The 25,024-nt window shown below is 40.0% G+C and overlaps 1 protein-coding gene across 1 annotated transcript in view; it reads left to right on the top strand.

The window, feature by feature from the left end:
• Window positions 1–25,024, top strand: part of PDE4D (phosphodiesterase 4D) — a 377,805-nt gene that overhangs the window by 166,475 nt on the left and 186,306 nt on the right. The window contains exons 3-5 of the mRNA XM_040262566.1: window positions 1,424–1,460; window positions 11,679–11,752; window positions 17,260–17,309. Of these exons, the coding sequence (XP_040118500.1) occupies window positions 1,424–1,460; window positions 11,679–11,752; window positions 17,260–17,309 (161 nt within the window). The remainder of the gene's footprint in view (window positions 1–1,423; window positions 1,461–11,678; window positions 11,753–17,259; window positions 17,310–25,024) is intronic.

Genomic DNA, 25,024 nt, shown 5'->3' with positions numbered 1-25,024 from the left:
TAAAGATAGAATTAAGTGTTTTTATATATGCTCACATGCTTTTCAGTTTAGAGTAATTCAAATCCAGTGTAATTCATGTGAAAAATTAAAAGACTTATTTCCGGGGATTAATATTTGAATGATGCTGTGCCTTCGTCAAGGTGGCTAAGTTCTTAGGAAATAAACTTGGTAATCGAGCAATTATAAAGAATAAAGTGGAAGCAAAGATTGTATCTTTGAAGAGTATCTAGCTTTTGTATGAGTTAAATTTTGGCTGTCTGCATAATCTCTCCAAAGAGCAGATGGCCCTCAAAAACATAATTGTGAAATGAAGAGGGTGCAAAATGATACATATTTCCTTAAAAGCGTGTACTGTTCCTTTTCTGCTTTCTTTTTCCCACACTTTGAATTTGAAGACCTCTGTGTAACTCGATGATGACCAAAACAATTGGTCTAATTATTGGTAATGATCCGTTTACTAACGTCATCCATATGCCGCTAGTGCTGAAGCATATTTCCTGAGTGTTGTTTTAGGTCACTCAAGCCCTTTCCAGAATTGTTCATGAGTGAGTGAACTGTTCATCTGCAGTGTTCTCAGGGTCATGTCCTGAAGCTTTCTGTGTAGAATAATTCCATTCCCTTTTGATTAAAGGGCTCCAGCTAGCTACATCAGGATATATCCCGTGGAGATGTTGGAAATCCTTCTCATGAACTGTTCATGCTCAGAAATGCCATGAAAGAACTCTGGGCATGGGTTTCTCACTTTCTTCCAAGTAGACTGTTGCACAACTTTCCTTGCCTCTCCTTGTCTGTCCAAGAGACGTCATGCTGACACCTTGCCCCTGCATCCTTGGCACTGTGTCACTCAGGTTGCTATAGCAACAGCACACACAGGGTAACATTCCCCAGTAACTATGGCTGCTGGGACCTGAGTCATTTGAAAAGTTCCACTGGGTTTTTATTAGCATCTGATGCAGCCCCGTGTCATCTACAGTTCCAAGCCCATCCAAGGCTCACACACAGTGATGCTCAGCACCTTCCAGTAGATGGTCCAGGGACCTCTCACTGGAGTCACTGCCATTGCTTGCTCCTTCCTGGGTGCCCCTCAGTAATACCTATAATAAGCAGCCAAGAGTAAACTCAGGTCCTGCTGCTGGAACTCCATTTCTACTGTTGTATATCTTGTGTGCTTAATAACTGTCAGTGGCCTTGGTTGATGATCAAGAAGCCCCTCTTTTTACTCAGGGAACTGGTCAATGGTTAACATCCCAGAAGACACAGCTTCACCCTTGTGACTGAGAAGGACATGTGTTGAAGAATAAGGATGGAATTACTGTAATTCTCTTTGGGGATTTACGAATGTGAAACATACTATTTAATATGGCTTGAAAGTGGTCCTAGAGTGACCAGTGTCATCTAATATGGGATTTGGTTTCTTTTTCAGACATGGAGATGACCTGATTGTGACTCCCTTTGCACAGGTAAGCACAGCTTGCTGCTGGACAGGTTTCTCAGTCCTCAGAAATTTTAATGGCAGGGATTAGTTCTGGTTCTTAACTTCATTCTAAATCAAACACAAGTACAGATACAAATTCTGTGGTTCACTCAAGTAATCTGAAAGCAATGCTAGAGAATATAACTTTGTCCATATTGGTCTGTTTCTTATAAATCCGAAAACCCAGAGTATCTTTGCTTCAAATTACAAATTGCCCAAGTGACATACTTAAGTGGGACCACATTTCCTTAATTGACATAAGCACTAGAAGAGGAAAGCTATATCATGGATTAAATTACATTTAGTATAATTAGGTGCATGATTAGTGCTTGAAATTCAATATCCCAAATCAACCTGATGCTTTATTTACTCTTCTTTTAAACATGGTATTTGTCCAGAGATTTAACTGAATGACATATTTATGTTTATGTGTTCCTTTTGGGTATACAAATCATGAAAACACTTTAACCACATGATCCCAGAAATACTGGAAGGTGAAAAAAAATCTAAAGAATTTTGGAATATAAATAACCTGATGATAACCTGATATTCTTAGTATAGACCAGTGCTTCTCAACTCTAGTTACACAGTAGAATCACCTGGAAAGATTTTATCCCATGCTGTGCCTCTGATCAATTGAATCCAAAAATCTGGACCCAGGCAGTATACTTTTTAAAACCCCCGTGTTTTCTCAGGGAAAGTTGAGAGCTACTGGTATGGGCAGACTAGGGATGGCATGGGATAAAACTGATTTAACCTGGGGCATGAAGCAGGTTTGGAGCAGGAAACAGCAACCCACTCCAATATTCTTGCCTGGAGAATCCAATGGACAGAGGAGCCTGGTGGGTTACACTCCATGGGGTCACAGAGTCGGACACAACTGAGAGACTGAACACATGAAGCCGGTTTAAAGTCAACACTGACTGTTAATAAGGATGAGCCGGAGGGTTACAAAAATCATAGTCAAGGCTAGGCTACGTCACAACTAGCGCTAGTGACATAAGCAACTCACCAACTTCTCTATGACTTTTTTTCCCAGTTGGTAAAATTGGGGACTCAGCTGGTTTAAGATAGACCCCAGCCAAAACCTTTCACCTACTCTTGTTAATGAATGTGCATGGGCAAGCCTGTTCTGCTCTGTGAAAGGACACAAGGCTACTTGTCTCATAAGGTTGTCAAGAGATTGAAATAACACCAAGCTTATTTCTAGAAAATAAAATACTTAGTGAATTTTGTGTTGTTATCAGCAAGGGTTCTTTGAACTCCAAAATTTCGTAATAGGTATTGTTTTTAAAAATGAGTAATGGCAGTGTTTGGATAGCAGAATCATGTATGGTTCTAACACTTTTTCAGATTTCCTGACATTTTTTGAATTTGTATTTATTTGTTTCTGGCTATGCTGGGTCTTCGTTGCTGTGCAGACTTTTCTCTGGCTGTGGTGAGCAGGGGCTGCGCTTCAGTTGCAGGGGGAGGGTTTCTCACTACAGTGGTTTCTCTTGTTACCAAGAGCCCCTCTGCAGGATGTGGGATCTTCCTAGCCCAGGGATCGAAGCTGCATCTCCTGCATTGGCAGGAAGAGTCTTTACCACTGAGCAACAAGGGAAATCCCAAATTTCCTGAAGTTTTTAATTGCTATAATTTACATCAAAATTTCATGAGTCCATAAATAGCAAAGTATGTAGTGATATTTTTCATTAATGCAAGCTATTAAAAACAGAATACCACCACCACCCCTTTTGGAAGTTTAATGTCTCAGTTGCTTAAAAGTTTGCTGGAGGTCATTAGTTCTTTCTAATAATTATATTTCTATGTTAAAAAAATTTACAATTATGTTTCATCATATTTTGTGATACTAAAATCATACAAAGCTAAGGACTTTTAATTGATAGCTGTCAAGAACCCATAACCTTATATCTAAAGCTGAGTAACAAAGTAAATCAGGTAAAATGTATAAATAGCCATCATCAAATGTAAAAACAATCATTCCAACCTGAGTATATTTAGGTCACTATTCTTACTTCTAACTAAAACCTCCAGGAGTTGTTGTAAGAAAAATACATTTAAATATGTAATAAAATGTGAAAAAAAGTAATCTGTATATGTCAAGTAGTATGTGTTAATCTCCAACTAATTGATCAATAAATTTCAACTTGAATCTTGCCATTAACATTCTTCAATTTTAAGGAAATCTAGTCTTTTACATATCAGACATTTTCTGTAGATATTATAATTCATATACTGAGAAATATATTATGTAAGATATCACTTAGTCTATGTCAATGAACTGTTTACCTAGGATGTATACTTACTAATAATACCCTTGAAATTGGCTCTTTGAATAAAAAACACTCTGTATAATTTGTGGATATATATGATGCCTGAAAATAATTCTTGGAATCTACTTAGGAAAGTTTGTTTATGATTAGCTTAATGACTGATATCACCTTATGGAAGGTAGTTACTGCCCAAAAGGCTGCAGATTCTTTTTAAGTGGCTTCATCACAGCTTTCACAAATGGCCTTTTACTAGAGTATATAATCTAAGAAGCTCTATGTATGTATGTGTTAGTTGCTCAGTCATGTCCAACTCTTTGCGACCCCACAAACTGTAGCCCGCCAGGCTCCTCTGTCCATGGGATTCTCTAGGCAAGAATACTGGAGTGGGTTGCCATTCTGCTTTTCGACCCAGGGATCAAACCTGGATCTCCTGCACTGCAGACAGATTCTTTACCGTCTGACCTACAGGGAAGTCCCTCCTCAAAGTTTTAGTATAGGCTGGAGTATTCACCATTTAATGCTAAGTATTATGATGCTTAAATGGTAAGATGTTTTTGTCTCTTGAGTTGAAACCAATATTATTGGTCAACTATACTCGATGGACGTGAGTCTGAGTGAACTCCGGGAGTTAGTGATGGACAGGGAGGCCTGGCGTGCTGCGATTCATGGGGTCGCAATGAGTCGGACACGACTGAGCGACTGAACTCAACTGAACTGATACCACAGTTGCTTTTACCAATAGACAGAAGACTGTAGACATTTAACAGGTCACTCAGGGAAGTGTAGAAATAGGCCAAAAAATTCCCCTCATTCCCAACATGCTTTGGGGTTGCTGATTTCACACTAGATTATTCCAATGAAAAAAGCCATATACTTTCAAAATAAAACCTTTGGCATAGAAAAAATGAACATGAGTAAAAGGAAGAAAAAGAAAAGTTCCTATAATTTTAAACCCTAAAAGACTGACATTTTACTTTCTACCCCTCTCAGTTTATTTTCCTGTGTGTATTTGTTGCCGTTGTTCAGTCGCCAAGTTGTGTCCGACTCTTTCCAACCCATAAGCTATAGCACACCAGGCTTCCCTGTCCCTCAGCATTTCCCGGAGTTTGCCCACACTCATGTCCGTTGGGTTGGTGATGTCATCCAACCATCTTGTCCTCTATCACCCTTTTCTCCTGCCCTCCATCTTTCCCAGCATCAGGGTCTTTCCCAATGAGTTGGTTCTTCACATCTGGTGGCCAGAGTATTGGAACTTCAGCGAAAGTCCTTCCAGTGAATATTCAGAGTTGATTTCCTGTCTGTATTTTCCTCCTCATAATTCTTGAAAATGGATCTCCTGCTGTTTCAGCTGCTCAGTGCCTCCTTCCAAGCCCATCTCATTGTCTGCCTCTTCTTGAGAACTCATTTCTTCATGCTCTACCTTCATCTCCAAAGCATGAAAGGATCCCTCCCTGTTGTTCCCCAGCCAGTTTCCTGTGAAGGGAAGAGAATAAAATGTTAGGTTGTGAGAGACATTGAAAAGATGTGCAAGGTCATATCCACTTTGATGGACAGAGCTGAACCTGAAGCATCAGGCATAGACATAACCTTCAGCGAAGATTCCCCCACTCCCCTCCATATTCTGTTCCCAAGTCTGTAACACCGTCAGGGTTAGAAATTCTTGCTGGTGTTCAATCTAAACACTTTTCCACTTCTAGTTTCTTATGTTTCCCCCTGTAAGTTCAGAATCTTTTTTGCCCCCCAGGAAAATAACAGCTCTAAATATTTTATTGTTTTACATTTGAAATATTCTCTCATGCTCATGCTGATTTCTTGGGGTTTGGGTATTTCCTTAGAGTAAGGGTTGACAGGAATGGTGTCATGTCACCTGATACCACTTCGCGGCTGACCTTTTCCTCCCAAGGGTGAAGTCTCAGTTTGGCCAGAGATCTTGAGGGGCCGAGGAACACCAAGGAGGCACAACACTGATGCAGTATAGGGAACCCTGCTTTGTAATCAGTTGCCTCTGGCCCCACCTTTTCCGTTATTTGTATCACATCATGAATGACTGCCTTGTAAAATTCTTACTCAATCAGAATCCTCCCCTGGAAGTGGAATCTTTAGTTTAACAAAGGACAGAAAACATCCAGATATCATCTAGTATCCCCCACCCTCACACCATTCAGATTGAGTGAGATCTACTTGATTTAAAAGTACAGAGTAGGAACAGCCAAGTCATTTCACCTTTACTCTTAACGAAAGTATAGCACCTAGGGTAATTTTAGGAAAAAGGTGGTGGTTATTAACCTTGTAGAACATTACTATCCCACGGTAATGGGACATTGTTGATTTTTTAAAAATGCCTCTGTATGTCTTTTCCCCGTTTCACCCAGAAATAGCAATCTTGTGGTCTTGTCATTGAATCCAATAGGATCTCCTTGTTTCTTTCTCTGAGAAAGAAGAAAATCATCAGATTTCAGTTGCTTCTACATGTTGGGTTTTTTATCCTTCATTAAAATAAATTTCAGTAGCATGTTCTAGGAATCTAAATACTTTTGGGGTTGAACTATATGAAATTATCAATATTCAACCTTTGCTGGCAAAGATAGCAAGTTCATATAGTTTAACCAAACATAACTTGGAAAGAGATTTTCTGCCAAAATGACCTTTCTATCTTGTAAATAATCACAATTTGGCTCCAGTATTTTTTCTGGAAGCAAAACCAAGACAAAGAGTTCTTTCTCCCTCCTCAGCCTCTCCGCCCCACCCGATCTAAGGCCTGTGGCAACTCATGGTCTATATTTTATTGCCATCTAGTGGCTTAACATGTATCCGAAATGAAAACATGCTCAAAGCTATTTACTTCTTGGTTGTTATTTTATCAAGCAGGAGTTTTTAACAGGCCTGTCATTGCCATATCTTTTTTTTTTTTTAAGCAACCTCTTTAAGTCTTTTCCAGAGATTATTAATATAGAAGTACACATTCCTTTTATGTGAGTATGTTCAGATGTTTAACTTTTTAATGAAATCCACATTTGTCTGCCATTTTCAGGGAATCTTTTTGGTTAACAAATATTGAGAAATACTTAAGAAAGGGGACTTCTCCCAGCAGTCCAGTAGTTAAGACTTTTCCCTTCTACCGCAGGGAACACAGGGAGCAGGGGTTAGGGAACTAAGATGTCTCATGCTGTGTGGTACAGCCAAAGAAAAAACACCCAAGAAAGTCTTAGATTAATGTGTGTAAATAACATTTGATCCCTCTTACAGGCCAATACATCTGTGTGCAAAAATTTCCATATCAGTGTCCTAATTATCTTTTCTAAAATGTTCTCCTCTTTCCCAATGTATTTTGACCTTTAATCATTATGCTTTTGCTTGGAGGGGCAGAAGGAAAAGAAATGACCCTAATTTTGTAACCATTGAGCTGTTAATATAGGAGAAAAACCTCAGGGACCTTTTGGTTAGTAATCATTAAAGACTGACGAAAACTATCGGAGTGTTAGAGCTCTGACTACAGCTCTTAAAGGTTTGAGTTCAAAGGGCATGAGAGCTGCTCTGTAACAAAAGTAAAGAAGAATTAAACCCTAACTCAGGGGCTTGTGTGAAACTGTCTTTGGTTCTTCCCCTACAACCTGCAGTAGCAGGTGTTTAACGCTTTGTGTTCTCCAGTGCCAGTGAGCAACAGAGAAGTCTAACACAGTGCCTTTGGGTTGTGTCACTCAGGATCACTGAACTTGGCCCAGGGCAACACCCCTTGTAACATTTGATTGGCACTCTATTTACACTTCCGCTGGTATCATAAATGTCATGATGCAGAAGATAATAGATAATGCTTAACACAACATTATGAAATGTTATTTGCCCTCAGTTCAGTCCAGTTCAGTCGCTCAGTTGTGTCTGACTCTGCGACTCCATGGACTGCAGCAAGCCAGGCTTCCCTGTGCATCACCAACTCCCAGAGTTTACTCAAACTCATGTCCGTTGAGTCGGTGATGCCATCCAACCGTCTCATCCTCTGTCGTCCCCCTTCTCTTCCCACCTTCAGTCTTTCCCAGCATCAGGGTCTTTTCAAATGAGTCAGTTCTTCGCATCAGGTGGCCAAAGTATTGGAGTTTCAGCTTAAGCATCAGTCCTTCCAATGAATATTCAGGACTGATTTTCTTTAGGATGGACCGATTGGATCTCCTTGCAGTCCAAGGGACTCTCAAGAGTCTTCTCCAACACCAAAGTTCAAAAGCATCAATTCTTCAGCACTCAGCTTTCTTTATAGCCCAAGTCTCACATTCATACATGACTACTGGAGAAACCGTAGCTTTGACTAGACGGACCTTTGTTGGCAAAGTATTTTAATATGCTGTCTAGATTGGTCATAACTTTTCTTCCAAGGAGCAAGCATCTTTAATTTCATGGCTGCAGTCACCATCTGCAATGAATTTGGAGCCCCCCAAAATAAAGGAAGGCTGTCACTGTTTCTACTGTTTCGCCATCTATTTGCCATGAAGTGATGCAACCAGATGCCATGATCTTAGTTTTCTGAATGTCGAGTTTTAAGCCAACTTTTTCACTCTCCTCTTTCACTTTCATCAAGAGGCTCTTTAGTTCTTTGCTTTCTGCCCTGCTATCTGCCCTGCTATTTGTCTTAACTACAAGAAAAATAATGTAATACTTGCACCCATGGGGAATGATATAGCTACCAGGTTATTTACTGGCAGGGTTTGTAAAAGTGAAATTTAGGAGACAATCTAGAAGTCAACAAATGACATATATATACTACCGTGTATAATATAAATAGCTAGTGAGAAGCTGATGTATAGCATAGGGAGCTCAGCTCATGTTCTATAATGATCTAGAGGGGTGGAATGGGGAGGTGGGAGGAGGCTGAACAAGGAGGGGGCATATGTATACTTAGAGCTGATTTACCTTGTTGTACAGCAGAAGCTAGCGCAACATTGTAAAGCAATTATACTCTAATTAAAAAATAAAAATAAAGTCAGTGAGAAGAGGGGACAGGCAGCTGAATGGGGGAGGGGCTAAAAGGGAAATTTCTTTCTTCACTTTTTTTGAAATATTTCACCCATATAAGAGAAATTATCTAGTGACTTTCTAAAATACAAGAATAAAAATCAGCAGTTTAAGAAATAGAACAGTGCCAATATTTTAATGCCCTGAATGTCCCTCCCAGAGTCCATCTATCTGCCTTCTCTCAGAAATAATAATTTTGATTTTTATCTTTGTTATTGAGAAGGAGACAGTTTGCTTTTGTTTAAACTTTGTACCGTGTGAAGATACAGATTATGCAAAAATAAATACAAAATTTAAAAATTGAACAATAAAATTATCTAATTTAATATCTTTATTATAACAAAGGCAAAAACCTTTACACAGAAAAGCAAGGAGAGTATGTCTTTCATGAAGTAATTCTTGCTTTCAAGTGAGCATAGAACGTGAATTACCCGTGATACTATTTCTACTTGTCCAGCTGTCAGATGCAGTGTACTTACTGTAACTTATTAAAAATGAAGTTCTCAGAATTCTGAAGTTAACATTTTGCCTAGAACAAGGATCAACCAGAGGGGGGTATAATAATCTTATTCAGAATGCTCTATTAGTGTATTTGATATTCAATTCTTAAAGCATAAATTTAGCCTGCATGGTTTAATGACAGTGGATCATTTGTCAGAAGTCTTTCTGCATCATTCAAGATTTCATGCCTAATAAAAGACATCATGGTTTGATGTCAGCAGGTGGCTATTTGAATACTTCGTCATAGGCAGCATGACCTTTCGGCACTGTGAGTTGTTCATACGCAATAGTGAGCCAGATTTTCCAGTGACTGAGTTCATCATGATGGGCACCTTAGGAAACATCATTAACTCCTAATGCTGTAGCTCATTCCCTGTGCATGCTCACACGTGTCCTACCCTGGGACCTCAGCCGGCCAAGCGTCTCTGTCCATGGGATTTTCCCGGCAAGAATACTGGAGTGGGTTGTCATTTCCTTCTCCAGGGGATCTTCCTGTCCCAGGGATCGAACTCTCATCTCCTAAGTCTCCATCAGGCAGGCATATTCTTTACCACTGAGCCACCTGGGAAGTCACTGTCCCAGGGCATAAACAGTTTCCCAGTGACTTACAAGAATTAATGCCAGTTTCAAAACTAGCTGAGATATTTTTGTCTTAAAATTTAGACTGACTTTAGTCTAGGTCAGTGCCAAATGACGAAATTCTGGAAACAGTTCTGGAACTGTTGGAGCAATTATAAAAAATTTGCCCCTCCCACCCCGACAGTGTACTGTCAGTGATAGGCCTTATATAAGTTTCCTGTGCACACACCAAATCATTACATAGACTGTCGCCATAATGGGCTAATAGTCACTGAGTGCCTTCTGCTTGCCAAGCATTGTTCTTGGCACCTAACCTGCCATGTCACTTCATTTTCACGGCAACCCTGTGAGGTAGATGTTACTATGCATGCGTGTGTTCAGTCACTTCAGTCATATCCAACTCTGCGATCCATGAACTGTAGCCCACCAGGCTCCTCGGTCCATGGAACTCTCCAGGCAAGAATACTGGAGTGGGTTGATATGCCCTCCTCCAGCGGATCTTCCCAGCCCAGGAATCAAACCCGTATCGCCTGTGTTTCCTGCATTGCACGAAGGTTCTTTACCCACTGAGCCACCTGGAAGGCCCAGATGTTACTATAAAACCTGTTGATCACTCAGTCATGTCCGACTCTCTGCTATCCCATGGACTGGAGCCCTCCAGGCTCCTCTGCCCATGGGAATTCTCCAGGCAGGAATATTGGAGTGGGTTGCCATTCCCTTCTCCAGGGGATCTTCCTGATCCAGGGATCGAACATGGGTCTCCTGCATTGCAGGCAAGCTCTTTACCATCTGAGCCATCAGGGAAGTCCAGATGTTACTATACTGGTTTATAGATGAGAAACTTAGGGTCAAAGAGATGATAGAATTTTATAAGTTCACACATTGACTATGTAAGAGAGCCAGGCAACTTGGGTTGTTATGTGGTACCTAATGAGACATCTGAAATAGATATTCTAGATAAACTTAACATGCTGGTTGTCACCCAGATGACGAACTAATTTCACCTAATATAGACTCCACCCTGGGGAAACTTGTCCATTCTAGGAGAAAGTGAGGGGGTAGATGGAGATACAGTATTCTTGTCACTTCTCTCTCCTGGTCTTTAGATTCTTTTGCCACTTTATAGTTTCACTACAAGTAGAAAAAGGAAGAGTTATTAGGGACAGTGGGACCCGTTGGTACGTGGATATGTTTATGTCCATGTACTCATTTATCCAACAAATTTGTCTTGAGTATCTTGTGTGGGCCAGACACTGTACGAATCCAGGGCAGTCCCTTTTTGCTTGAGACCTTATAATTCATGACTCAGATAACCTTAATGAAGAAAAGAATCTCTGTTTACTAGAATAGCTGTGTGGTAAAGGTGAGAAAACAATTTAAAGTATACTTCGTTTGCTGACTTCAAGACTGTTGCATTCTTGGTGAAGATACTGAGGATAATTTTGTTTTACATTTTTTTACCTAAAGTGAGACTTTAATATTTTACATGATGTGATTTCAAATTTTTATAAGGTGTAACAGCAGCCCTCTATATATATATTTCCTGGGATACTGTTTTACTGACTGAGGAATCCAGCAATACTATGAAAACTGCTGCTAATGTCACCATATTCATAGACAGTGTGGACAAATATCTGGAAAATCCCTGTCTGGCCTCTCTGGATTTCAAATAGATCCATGTCACCTTCACCAGTTGCTGGGAGATTCTTCAGTACGATATGAAGCTAAGCTGCAAGCAACATTAAACTTTCCCTTAGCAAACTGTTTTTAAAAGTCACCAAACTGTTTCATATTGCATTAAAGAGGGCCTTATTTCAAGAAGTTTAAGTAATCCTTTTTTCTTGTAGGTCTTGGCCAGCCTGAGAACTGTACGAAACAACTTTGCTGCATTGACTAATTTGCAAGACCGAGCACCTAGCAAGTAAGTTATTCTTTTTACCCCCACCTTCTAGCCAACCTTTTAAATAGTGTTTTCTCAGTTTGATTGAGCTCAAGGCAATATATTAGATTTCTCTGAATCATTGCCATGGTGTCTAACCATTTACACTAAGTCATATGAAGTCCTGTTAATTTACTATAAATACTTTGGAGTGATGGTTCTCATATCAGAAATGAATCAGGATGACAAATAAATATGGTGATTCCATCTGTCAGAGATCACCTGGCATGATCAGTCCTCTGCCTAGTCATTTACACGCAGGGTAACTTTATAGTTTGGGCTTACTTCATAAATTAACCATTGACAAATAATGTCATCAAGACTTGAAGTTAACCCAAAGGCATCTTCTTAATTCTAGCACAACCGTTACTTGGGGAAGCCTCATATCACAGGTGTGTGTGTTAGTCTCAGTCGTGTCCGACTCCCTGCAACTCTGTGGACTGCAGCCCTCCAGGCTCCTCTGTCCATGGGATTCTCCAGGCAAGAGTACTGGAATGGGTTGCTAGTCCCTTCTCCAGGGGATCTTCCTGACCCAGGGGTTGAACCCGGGTCTCCCACATTTCAGGCAGATCCTTTAGTGTCTGAACCATGAGGGAAGACTCATATCACAGGGAAGATCTCTAATTCTCCTGCTGTTACTGACTTGGATCAGCAGTTAACAAAATTGGGATTTATGGGATGACAGGGGAAGGAAGTATTTGAAAAAGAGAAAGATGAGAAGGAAAATCACTATAACTCGGGGCTTCTAATAAAGATGGGAAATGAAAAAAAAAGAATATTAATTTTCCAAGATTAAATGGAAAGCTGATTAGTTATTCACATTCCATTTTTGTGCTCACCTATTATGAATACTGAGGGCTTCCCAGGTGGCTCAGTGCTAAAGAATCTACCTGCCAAGTTTCGATCCCTGGGTCTGGAAGATCCCTTGCAACCCACTCCAGTATTCTTGCCTGGGAAATCCCATGGACAAAGGAGCCTGGTGGGCTACTGTCCATGGACACGATATAGCAACTGAACAACAACAACATTATGAATAATACAATATTATCATTAAAATATCAACTCTAAAGAATTTTCGAGGAAAAGAATTCCTTAAATCAATATTAAGAGGAAAGGGAATAAAAATGTGTTCGAACTTATCTATGCATATAAAATTTTGTTGTAATTACTACTTCTTAAAGAACACACACACAAAAATCTAAACTTTCCATCCCATAATAGCAGAATCCACCTCCCAAATTCACTTTTCCTGTGATTAAAAAAACGCTCTGGCCATTATACCCATACTTTCTGTGACAGAACAAGGTTTAAATTAAAAAATCAGTATCAATGCCACAATGCAAATAAGTGGAACGGAACTCAGACGGTTTAGTTGACTTTCACATTTTGCAGGTAATGAAAGTTTGCAGTCCTATTCCCTCAGCCTAAGCATTTCTCACCTCCCTCTTCACCTCTTCATCCACTGGGCTAACTGTAATTCATTTTTTAGGTTACAGCTTAAAATGTAATTCCATTGGGGGTACTATCTCTAACACCCCGCGGGCATCCACACCCACAGGGCCCACCCCGGGTGGTGTGCCTATCCATCACCTTCATCCACACCCACAGGACCCACCCCGGGTGGTGTGCCTGTCCATCACCTTACATTCTGTCCTTCACCCCTATTTTAGCACGTTCCTGTCATTATTCCAGTTGCCTATTCTCTTGTCTGAATGCTGCTTAAGAATTCCAGGTCCCAGAAAGCAGAGATTGTATCTGGTTCATATTTGAATTCCCAGTGCCAAGTGTAGTAACCCAGCACAGTCATTCTGCACGTGCTTGACGGCTGGAAGGGTGACACAGAAATCCAGCTTGGGAAACCTAAGGGTATGTTTCGAGCCGCCTGTTCAGTGCCAAACTTGTCTTCCATGTTCAGTGGCCTCCTTGGTGCTTTTGGCATTTGGCAGCTCCCAAGTTCCATCACCTTCTCTTTGGAAAGTCACAGCTCTGCAGGAGAAATGAAGTTACTGGTGTCCCTTCTAAACTTTTCAACCTCAATTTTTGTCCAGGAAATTGAGATTTTTGTCTTTGGAAGGTGAACAAAAAGCTTTGTAACTAATTCCTTTCACGCTTCCTTAGGCCTTGGTCATTTGAGTAGCAGCGTCTGTACCTGTAGGCAGGCAGGCAGTTGTTCAGCAGGCATGACGGCATCAGGCTAGTCTTTCTGTCCCCAGAGAGATGATCTGAGGCTTCTTCTATATGAGACAAAGGTTTTCAACTGACTCACAGGGGCAAAACAGATTAAAATGGAAAAGAGGAGCTAAGAGGAAGGTAGAAAAACATAATTTTATGCCTGAAGTGCCCTGGGTGAAGTCTAATTAAACAGTATTATCTGGTAGACTTGTTTTTCTGGGCTTCCCAGGTGGCTTAGTGGTAAAGAATCTGCCTGCAAATGCAAGAGACACAGGAGACATGGGTTTGATCCCTGGGTCTGGAAGATCCCTGGAGTAGGACATGACTACCCACTCCACTATTCTTTACTGGAAAATTCCATGGACCGAGGAGCCTGGCAGGGTGCAGTCCATATGGTAGCAAAGAGTCAGACATTAGCACAAAGGTATTTGTAGTCTCTCTTTTGATTGAAACAGATTTGTACCTTCCTTATGGCTTCAAACCCAATCAGCCTTCTCAGGTATCAGAATAGAACTCAGTCTACACACAGATAAACTCTATTCTATTCAGTGATAGCAAAATGGATATGGCAAAACGGTTCATCACATCATGACTTGAGGGAACCATAATTTCCCACTGGGTACTCACAATGCCACTAGAACACTCCCAAGCCCATCCTTGGGTTTTGTGGAAGGTACATGCAAGGGACTTCACTGGTATCTCAGCTGGTAAAGAATCTGCCTGCAATGCAGGAGACCCGGGTTCAATCCCTGGGTTGGGAAGATCCCCTGGAGAAGAGAATGGGTACCCACTCCTATATTCTTGCCTGGAGAATTCCATGGACAGAGTAGCCTGGTGGGCTACAATCCATAGGGTCATAAAGAGTTGGACTTAACTGAGAGACTTTCACTGCACTAGCTTGCATAATCCACCATTTCTGAATCCTCTAAGAAATGAGTTTGGAAGGATATATCTGAAGCCCTGACCCCTGCAGGCCCTCACTTGCTCACAGCTGACTTTTGTTAACTGGCTGCTAGTTCCTGTCCCCTGCTCTTCCTTGCCCTTGAGATTTTCCATTCCAGAAGTGAGTTCTGGCTCATTCTTTGTTAAATGATGTATCACTGTAGCCGTGGATCAAATGATTAATATTTTCTGCTGTTGTTACTTGTTGAAATATCAAGTTCCCAAGTGCCAGTTGTAGGGTTGCTGTCAAAAGAAGATAGTAAGGAACAAGCCCATGATTTGGTTTTCAAAACTATAGAAAAGTTTTAGAAAATATTTCTTTGATAACCTTTTCCAGAAAAAATCAATACTTTCTAAATTTTCACAGAGGAAGGACTAAAAAGGAGTAATCATTATATGTGCCTGTACTCAGGCGCTAAGTTGTGTCCAACTCTTTGGGACCCCATGGACTGTAGCCCACCAGGCTCTTCTGTCCATGGGATTTCCCAGGCAAGAATACTGGAGTGGGTTCCCATTTCCTTCTCCAGGGACCTTCCTGACTCAGGGATCGAACCTGCAACTCCTGTGTCTCCTGCATTAGCAGGTGGATTCTTTACTGCTGAGCCACCAGGGAAGCCCAATCATTCTATAAATGATTTGAATAATAAACTCTCAGCAAGTTGATGACTATTGGTATATAGACCAGAACTATTTCCAAGTAGCAGTTTTAAGCATTAAACTTTCTTTTTAGTGAAGCATTAATTAAGTTTCATAATAAAAACTAAAATGACTCAGAAGTTAACTTTGGTGCATTTTCAATCAAATGAATGCAAAATTTCAGTCCCAAACTGATAACCAGTAAATTTAAGAGCAATGAAACAGAGTCAGATGCTGACTGGAACCCAGGTAGTGGGAATTTAAAAAGTACCAGACTGCTTTCCCCATGTACCTCCCAGCCCTGCTAAGAGATCTTTCATCTCAGAAAGGCAGATTGGACCAAGGCTCCGCAGGAACCTGCCATCTGCAGAGGTTGCCTAAAAAAGCTGCATAAAAAATAAGGCGACAGAGTAGAGCATGGGGCCCTGGAATCACAAATCTCAGCTTGCTTTCTTTGAAGAAGCCATTTAAATTCCCAAAGCTTGTGTTTTCCTCACTGGTAAAATGGGAACAGTGAAACTGTCTTCCTTAAGCTTTGTTGTAAGGATTAAATGAGATCATCCGTCTAAAGTGCTCATTTAGCAAAATGTCAGACACACATTAAGCCCTTATTAAGGGTTAGCCACTACTGGTACTACCGAAACAACCCCCCAAAATGAAAACACTTTTGAGACATCTTTGAATGTATCTATTTTATAAAATGTTTTAAATATCACTATATTTTAAGAGCTCTCAATTGTAGTAACTTCATTTTTTTTTAATTGGAGAATAATTGCTTTACAATGTTGTGTTGATTTCTGCCATACAACAGGGATCAGTCATGTGTGTGTGTGTATGTGTGTGTGTGTGTCCCCTCTCTCTTTAGCCTTCCTGCCACACACCCCCACCCCTCTAGGCCATCACAGAGTCATAACACCTTTATAAAATTACATTTCAACAAAATTTAAGATTCCATAAGTGATATTTTCTTCAACATAATTGATTAAACACTGAATACACTGTACTGGGCTCTGCAGGGAATACAGATTAATCATATGGCATTTTTTTGTTGTTTTTTACCCCAAAGGGTTTATAATCATCTTGTGAAACTTCAACATCTGAAAAATTAGAGACTACTGAACAGGATTGACTTAAGTACCCTTAGAGTGTTTCTAAAATCTCAACAGCATCTATTTGGGCCAGTTGTTAATATACCTCTCTAACAAATGTATCAGAGACGTTTCTTAATATAAGAAAATAGGAAAAAGTTGAAGTAGGTTCTCTAAGTGTAATATAGTTTACAGGGAATCATTCACTTCTGATAATGTGTAGGTAATCATGTCAAGTTGTGCAAAAATAAAAGTTTTGTAACATTGCATTAGAGAAACCAGTTGTAGACTCACTGCTTTTTCAAGTTCAGAAAGTCAGTGTTTGCTCTGTAAGCCTTGGCTTAATTGAATATGGTCAGTCAATAAAGACTTCCTCTTCTCTCCTGTCTCTGTGACATTTACATCAGCTTTATTTACCCCAAAGTCTGTCACAATGAGATTTAGCTTTCTTTTTTTTTTTTTTTTGATCTGAACTATAGTACAAAGGGTGCATAGGAATTAGACTGGCTAGCATGAAAAAAATCTTCATTTGCTTATCCTAACTTAAAAATAATCCTTACATTTAAATGGTGTATTTGAAATGACTCAGAGAGTCCCAAAACCAACAAAATATCACATATTTACCACTCTGTGTTTTTCTCTCTTTGTCAGAAGATCACCCATGTGCAACCAACCATCCATCAACAAAGCCACCCTAACAGGTAAGAAAGATCTGGGAGATTATTCTTTTCACGTCTAGGAAAAAAGCATATTTTCCAAGATTCCACCTAATTATTATAGTACCAGTTTTTCCTGCAGTTTTAAAGTATTTAAGAAATTAATCCTTTGCTCTTTATCATATCATTTCTTTCATTGATCTCACAAGCTGTCCATTTTAAGCTATTGGTAAAACTTAACTAATGTGCCTTTAAAAAAAAAAAAAACAGTTAAATTTGTACTCCTACTCAGTTGAGCGTTGCTCATTCATATCTTGAGAGGTAGCATTACCTTAAAAGTGTTGAACATGTTTCTGAGTTTGTGTTATCATCATATTGTTAATAATGCTAGTTTGGTTTAATGAAAGTCAAAACATAAATAAAAGCTACCTTCTTGTTTAATCAATACCCCAGTTGTGTGTAAGAAGGAACGCCATTCTAATACTCCCACTTTGGACCCACAGAGTTGAAATTAAATTCAATTTGGGAGAGGAGAGAAGCAGTAATTATATAATAGCTGAAAGTTCAATGAGATCAAAAGAACAGATGTTTGGGGAAGAGAAGTGGATGGAAGGATGAAGGGTGTAAAGGGCAGAAGAATAAGATTACTCCCATTCCTATTAGTCTATTTTAGACATGGGGCTTGACCTCAGCTGATCCAAAAACAGAGCAAATGATCTCATTTTGCTGAACCTGAAACCATATTTGAACTCATTTAATCATTTCTTGAAACTCCAATTAATTCATTAAAATAATTGTCTGGAGAAGAAAACCTATGTTTTCTAAAATTATTACCAGAAGACAATTAACATTCTCCAAACTAGACCCACACTTCACTTGATTGAAGTGTCTTCCTTGGAGTCCAGCTCATAACATGCAGAGGAGCTCATTATTACGTTATTAGTGACTATCCTTTGCTTGAAAGTGAACTTCATCATGTCCAATCAGGACCTTTCAACTGGGCTCATTTGTGGTCACCACATCAAAGTGATTCTGGAATAGTGGTTAATGTTGGTCTTTCCTGAATGTCTTTCAAATAGACTTGCGTTCCATTGACTATTGCATTATTGGTTGTCTTTGCCCTGTTTATCTTTCAAGATCTTATTGGTGATGATTTTCAGCTGGCATTTCATAGTCTCTGTCTGGTTTACCTGTTTTCTTCTTGCCATTGGTCAAGAGATGAACAATAATTGAAATTCCTATACATTAAAGTAAGTTCTTTGAGTAAGAAATTTCTTCTTCAGAGACCACAATATAAGAGAGCCCAAACATACCTGGGGCGTCTAATGGGAGACACCATATGAAACTTGGTTCCCAGCCTTGCTCCCAGCACTAGACCTGAGCCCCCTTCACCTTTGCAATAAGCGAGACAGCTGACATCGCAGTTTGTACAGGACTCAGTGCTATTTTGGTCCCTGAAAGCTCCTGTAGCTTGAGGTTCCATATGAGCCAGCTCCACAGAGCGTCCTCCCAGAAGAGCAGCTGTAGGTACCAGTGGAAGATTGTGTCCACCAAGAGGTGGGGGGTGCTGCATGGTCAGGGCAGCTGACTGCCCATCATGGCAGGCATCTGGCACTGATTAAAAAGAGAGTAGTCCGCTCAGGAGGCACAGAAGCGGTCCTAAATACATGTGGGAGGCCCCACAGAAGCTCCCAAATGTTTTCACTTAGTGCTAAAACCAAGAGCAATACCAGGGAGAACTGTGGGTCATGGATATCTGGGTATCAAGGTTAATGTGGCCTCATTTGTACCCACATGATCTTGACCTGGGGCTGTGGGTATAGAAATATCTATGAAAGGAGACTAATTAACTGTCATTAAGTATTAACTGTCATTAAGTGCTTCATGCAGCTGTATTCATCACAAAGCACAAGAGGAAATTAACTGGCTAGCAAATGGAAGCCTTTTTCCTTGCCTGCACCCCACTCCAGCACTCTTGCCTGAAAATCCCATGGACAGAGGAGCCTGGTAGGCTGTAGACCATGGGGTCGCTAAGAGTCAGACATGACTAAGCGACTTTCCTTTCAATTTTCACTTTCATGCATTGGAGAAGGAAATAGCAACCCACTCCAGTGTTCTTGCCTGGAGAATCCCAGGGACGGGGGAGCCTGGTGGGCTTCCATCTATGGGGTCGCAACACGACTGATGTGACTTAGCAGCAGCAGCAGCAAGCATGGCAAACTAAGCTGAAAAGTTGAAGGAGGGAGTAGGGGAATGAAGGCAACAGCAAGGGACGTTCTCCTCTCTGAGCTCATTCTGAAAAAGTGGGCCTTTAACAATATAAATCATGAGGCTTTGCTAGAAGACAAGACATAGGGGGAGGTGTGCTTGTGAATTTCCTCCCTCAGTGGCATGGGACCTGACTCCAACTTCACTCCCTGGCCGGGGTGAAGGAGAGTGTTAAACAGTCAGTGCGGCAACCTTGAAGGTGAACTTGGCCTTCTTAGAAATTATTCATGGGTTCTAGAGGAACAGTGCAGTACTCTATGCAGTTAAGTTCATGGTTGATCCAAAAGGCCAACCTTGGTACACAGAACCCCTGCAGAGCACCTCCATAGAACATCAATGATGGGGCACTCTTGGAATTGTGTGTGATTTCGTAGGGGAGGAAGGAGCTTCTCTGCATGTCCAGAATCCAAGTCATATTCTATCATGATAGCTGTGTGGCCCTGGGCAGGTTACGTACCCTTTTTCTGCCTGTTTTCCCATTTACAAAACAATGATCGTATTTTATATAGCTGTTGCTAAATAAATGAGTTCATGTGTGCAATGCTCTCAGCATAGAATAAGCACTCAATACATCATTTTTTTTTCTCGTTTTTATTTGGTTTTTGTGTCTAGCATTCATTCTGTATGAACTAGGGGAGATGGAAAGAAAATTAAGTCTCCATAAATCAACTTCTTGAGTTTTAAAAAAATTTTAACTCTCTGTGTATGTCACATTGTGCCTTCTAGAACTTTCTCACATAGAACTAAGAACACTCCTTTACCCCTTGGAGGTTATTCCATTTTACATGAGTTAAAGTTGGGAAAGTTTGATTTTATATCATTAGGGCTGAAGTGTGTTTGTTGCCAGATTTTATTGCTCTCCATAATAGGTAAATACATAGCTCTACATCAGTGTAACAATGAAAAAAAAAAAAAAACCACCTTCCAAATGTTCATTTAGAAAAGAGCCTTCCTACTGAAGACCTATTTGTTCTTTAGTGTAGTATAACAGAAAGATGGCATGTAGCTTTCTGGGTCTGAGTGAAACCTTGTCTCTCTCGTTAGTTTTATTCCCTCATTGGAAGAACGGAGATAGGAGTTCCTAATTCTTGGTGCTGTTACAGGAATTCAAGGAGATAAGTTAGATGAGGAACAGAAGCCTGTCGTGAGTAATTCTCCAAGTTTTCTTCCTGCATCCCCCCTCTGTGCCTGACCTTTTTTTGTTCTTGATCCTAAAGCTAATTTTTAAACTGGTAGTGTAGAGAAGGACACTGATGATGTATCAGCTTTACTTGTATGTTTAATTTGTGATTTTGTTTGCAAACAGTAGTGACAGCACATCTTTAGGAATCCCTGTACTTAATGCAAGGCTCCCAGGTGTCTTGGTGGTAAAAAATCTGTCTGCAATGCAGGAGACCCAGGTTCGATCCTTGGGTTAGGAATACACCTTGTGGGAGGAAATGACAACCCACTCCAGTATTCTTGCCTGGAAAATCCCAAGGACAGAGGAACCTGGTGGGCTACAATCCACGGGGTTGCAAAGAGTAGGACATGACTGAGTAACTGAGCACGCATACACACACTTAGTGCAAGGCTCACGTGCGTAGGTCCTTAGCTGAGAGTGAATAGCAAAACTAGAGTGTGTTGAAACATGAGAGGGCAGCAGAGAGTCAGAGCTGCCCAAGCTATACCTGCATTGGGACAGTGAGCCCTGGTTTTGGTATAGAGCCTTGTATTTGGGAACACCGTTAGTTCTTTTGAGCATTTCATTTTCAAACGAAGCTAACTCAAGAAAAATGTTCTGTGGCCATCTCCTGAGACCCTGTCACATCTTAACAATATCACTTTAGAGTATTTGTAATTTCCACATTTTCTGTCCCTTTGTTAGTCACTCAGTTGTGTCAGACTCTTTGCAACTCCATGGCCTGTAGCCCACCAGGCTCCTCTGTCCATGGAATTCTCCAGGCAAGAATACTGGAGTGGGTTGCCCTGCCCGCATCCAGGGGATCTTCCTGAAGATCTAACCTGGGTTGCCTGCATTGCAGGCAGATTCTTTATCTTCTGAGCCACCAGGGAAGCTTTTTAAATCATATTTAAATTAAGGATCTTCATGGTGAAAATGTAACTGAGAGAAAATGCATTTAAAGTTCTCTATTTTAAAAATGAGAAAATTGAGTCCTAGTGAGAAAAAAAAAATGCTACTTAGAGAACTGAGAATAAATGCAAGACCCCTTTTTCCCACGTTATACCCTTATAAAATTATCAGTGAAATTAGGGTAGCCTCCTGACCCCACCATGAAGTGTATGTTTTGGAGAAAGTAAAATAAATCTTAAAGGATATTGATTTCTGGGTAATAGATACATTATTGTTTTGTATATGGACTCAAAAAATTATACTGTCCCGATTTCTCACTGAACAGGTCTTTATATTTAGAGCTATTTTATTATTTCCACAGATTATATCCTAGAGGCCTTCAGATAAGTAAAGGTTGGCCGACTAAGGAGAAAATACAAGTTCTTCTGTTGAGCAATAAAACTAGCACAATTACCTACCATTTACCTGTAGAGGGAGACACATAATTCAGGGACAAGCATAAAATAAAACAAAAGTAGTTTTAGTCCAAAATTTTGGTATCTTTCCACTCATATTTTTTACCCTGAATATCCATAACTCCTTTTTTTTAAAGTGCATTTTCAATAGAATTTAATCAGTTGTTAAGCAGAGAATTTAAAAAGTAAACTATCAAAATATACTAGTCAAAACACAATGAAAAGATACTGAATTTTGTTTGGTGTTCTTCTAAAGCACAAAGCAACTTCTAAAATCCATTGAAGGAAAAAAACTGAAACAATTTTTTGGGAACAGTTTAACTGGAACAATTATTTTGCTGTTATCTGGACTAATCATTTAACACTTTGTGCTTGCTAAATAAAGAAAACTAAACAACTATTTTATGGTGACAGTACTAGTGACTTATATGTAGGTTTGCCTTTTAAATCTCTGTGTGTATATAATAAAAACAGCTAGTGTATGTGATGTAAAAAAGATACATATATATCTTTTTACATTATAAGCGTGCTAAGTCACTTCCGTTGTATCTGACTCTGTGACCCCATGGACTATAGCCCCCTAAGTGCCTCTCTCTGTGGGATTCTCCACGCAAGAATACTGGAGTGGGTTGCCATGCCTTCCTCCAAGGGATCTTCCTGACCCAGGGATGGAACCTGTGTCTCTTATGTCTCCTGCATTGGTGCCAGTGTGTGTGTGGGGGGGGCGCGGTTCTTTACCACTAGTGCCACTGTGTATGTATATAAAATAGTAGTTGGAAGTAGGAGCCTCTGAAGAAGGGGAAAGAGACCTTGGTGAGAGAGAGATGTAAGGCCTGAGGGGACACTGAACTGAAAAAACATGCCTTTAGACAGAATGGGTTGGGGGATGAAGACCCAGATGTTGAAATCGAAGTCTCACCCTCCTCATCAGCCACTGGCAGGAACTAGCTTTACCATGCAGCTCTTTTTTTCCCTTTCTTTTAATAAGAGCAAAGATAATAGCAACACTTAATGATTACAGAGAACAAGTGCACAGTAAGCTTTCTTAGGAATGTGATTGAGGAATGCTGAGAACATATTATGTTTAACAGCTTTAATAAAAAATTAATAAAGATTGTGTATGTGAGTGTTAGCCATTGGTTTTGGAGGGGGGGAGTTTTTGCTAGTTTTACTGTTATATTTGATGCATCTGATGAGTGTGGAATATTCTAAATTTTTGAGCCAGAGGAGTTTACTTTTACAAAAATCCCCACATTAAAAAGACCTTTCCAGGAAAAACACTGAACTAAAAGATTTGCTTAAGTGCATGGAGTATGACTACTTATTACTTAAATTTATGATCTTTTAGAGGAACCAAAGTCTGTTTCCTTCCTGAAAGCTAACATGTTTTGCCTTCTTATGCTTTCATTTAGATAAGTAGAGCCATCTCTACTAACTTGTAAAAAGACCAGGTCTAACAATCACTTTTTAGTTAGAAATTGATTTAAGTTATATTTGGTTTTCTGACAGTGAGAAAACCAGTGAAAATGGGAAAATATAATTTAATTTTATCTCTATTGACTAAATATCTGCTCTGGGTATTTTGTTATAATTTTAACTGAAACAATTAAATGAAACTGCATATTCATTGAGTCAGAACAGCAAAAAGAGGTTGAAAACCCAGCTTTCTTCTTACCAACTATGTAATCTTGGTCAGCTTACTTAAATTCTCAAAGTTTTCATTTCCTCATCAGTAAATTCTAAGTCAGTGACTAGCATAGTGGTTGGTACCCAGAATGTACTCAACAAATGCAGACTATCATTATTGCTTTATTATTATTACTTCATCAACAAATAGTTTCTGTGCGCCTTATAGTGGCATTCAATGAAGTAGGCGTTGGAAATAAAAAGAGTAAAATGTGACTGCTGGCTTCACAGAAGTCACATGGGGGACAGAAAAGGAACCATTAATAATTAAGTACAAGCTAAGTGCCACTGCTGAAGCAAGTTCACATACCTTTATGTATTTGAAGGAGAGGGCAAGTGACTCTACCTGGGGGAAACTCCCTGCTGAACTTTGAAGAATGTGAAGTTCTCCAAATTCTGGGTGGTGGTAAAGGACAGGGAAGCCTGGCATGCTGCAGTCCATGGGGTTGCTAAGAGTCAGGCACGACTTAACAGCTGAACAACAACCTCTTGCCAAAGGGTCAACAACAGTGAGATATGCAAGCATGGAGTGCTGGTCCAGCTCAGGAGACTGGGGACAGTAAGGAACAAAAAGAGCTGAAAGTGAATGGGAGCAACAGCACATGAGCCTCCAAGAGTAGATTAAGGCAGTAGCATGACGAGCCTCGGAAGTCAGTGTAAGTAACAGTGGACTTTATTTTATGAGCAATGGCAAGTCATCAGTCATTTCTAAGTGGAGGACCAAGTATGTACGTTAGAATGACAGTGTTTGAAGCTGCAGAGAAAAACAGATTGGAAGGAAGACAGACAAGAGGCAGCCGCATACTTACCCAGTAGCTGTTTCAGACCAAGTGCACATTGAAGATCATGTGGATCCAAACTGGGGTGGGTGTGCTGGGGATGGAGAGGAGGAGATGGATTCACAGCTCTTTGCAGAGATTTGAGAAGTCTTGGTGTTTGATTAGATTGAGGAGTGAGAGAAAAGAGAAAAATGAAGGTATATACACAGGCATTCACCACACCATTGTGCGTTTGTATGAGAGACTGAAAACAACCCAAGTGCTCAGCAATATGTGAGTTCTATTTAGGTAGTAAAGTTCTGTGATAAAAACTGTTACATGACTTCTTTATGAGAAAAAGTTAATAATGTAGAAAAATGCACTTAAAGAATGTATGTTAAATTGCTAGGTGAGCAATAGGCATCCGTTTCATCCTTTTTAATTATGTATATTGGGTTTAATTTAAGACATTTTTGCACATTGACTAGTAACTAGCAAAGGCGGCGGATAGCAGTACCA

The sequence above is a fragment of the Oryx dammah genome, unplaced genomic scaffold, assembly GCF_014754425.2.
Source record: "Oryx dammah isolate SB20612 unplaced genomic scaffold, SCBI_Odam_1.1 HiC_scaffold_20, whole genome shotgun sequence".
In the NCBI taxonomy this organism is placed as follows: domain Eukaryota; kingdom Metazoa; phylum Chordata; class Mammalia; order Artiodactyla; family Bovidae; genus Oryx; species Oryx dammah.
This window is presented reverse-complemented; position numbering and strand designations above follow the sequence as displayed.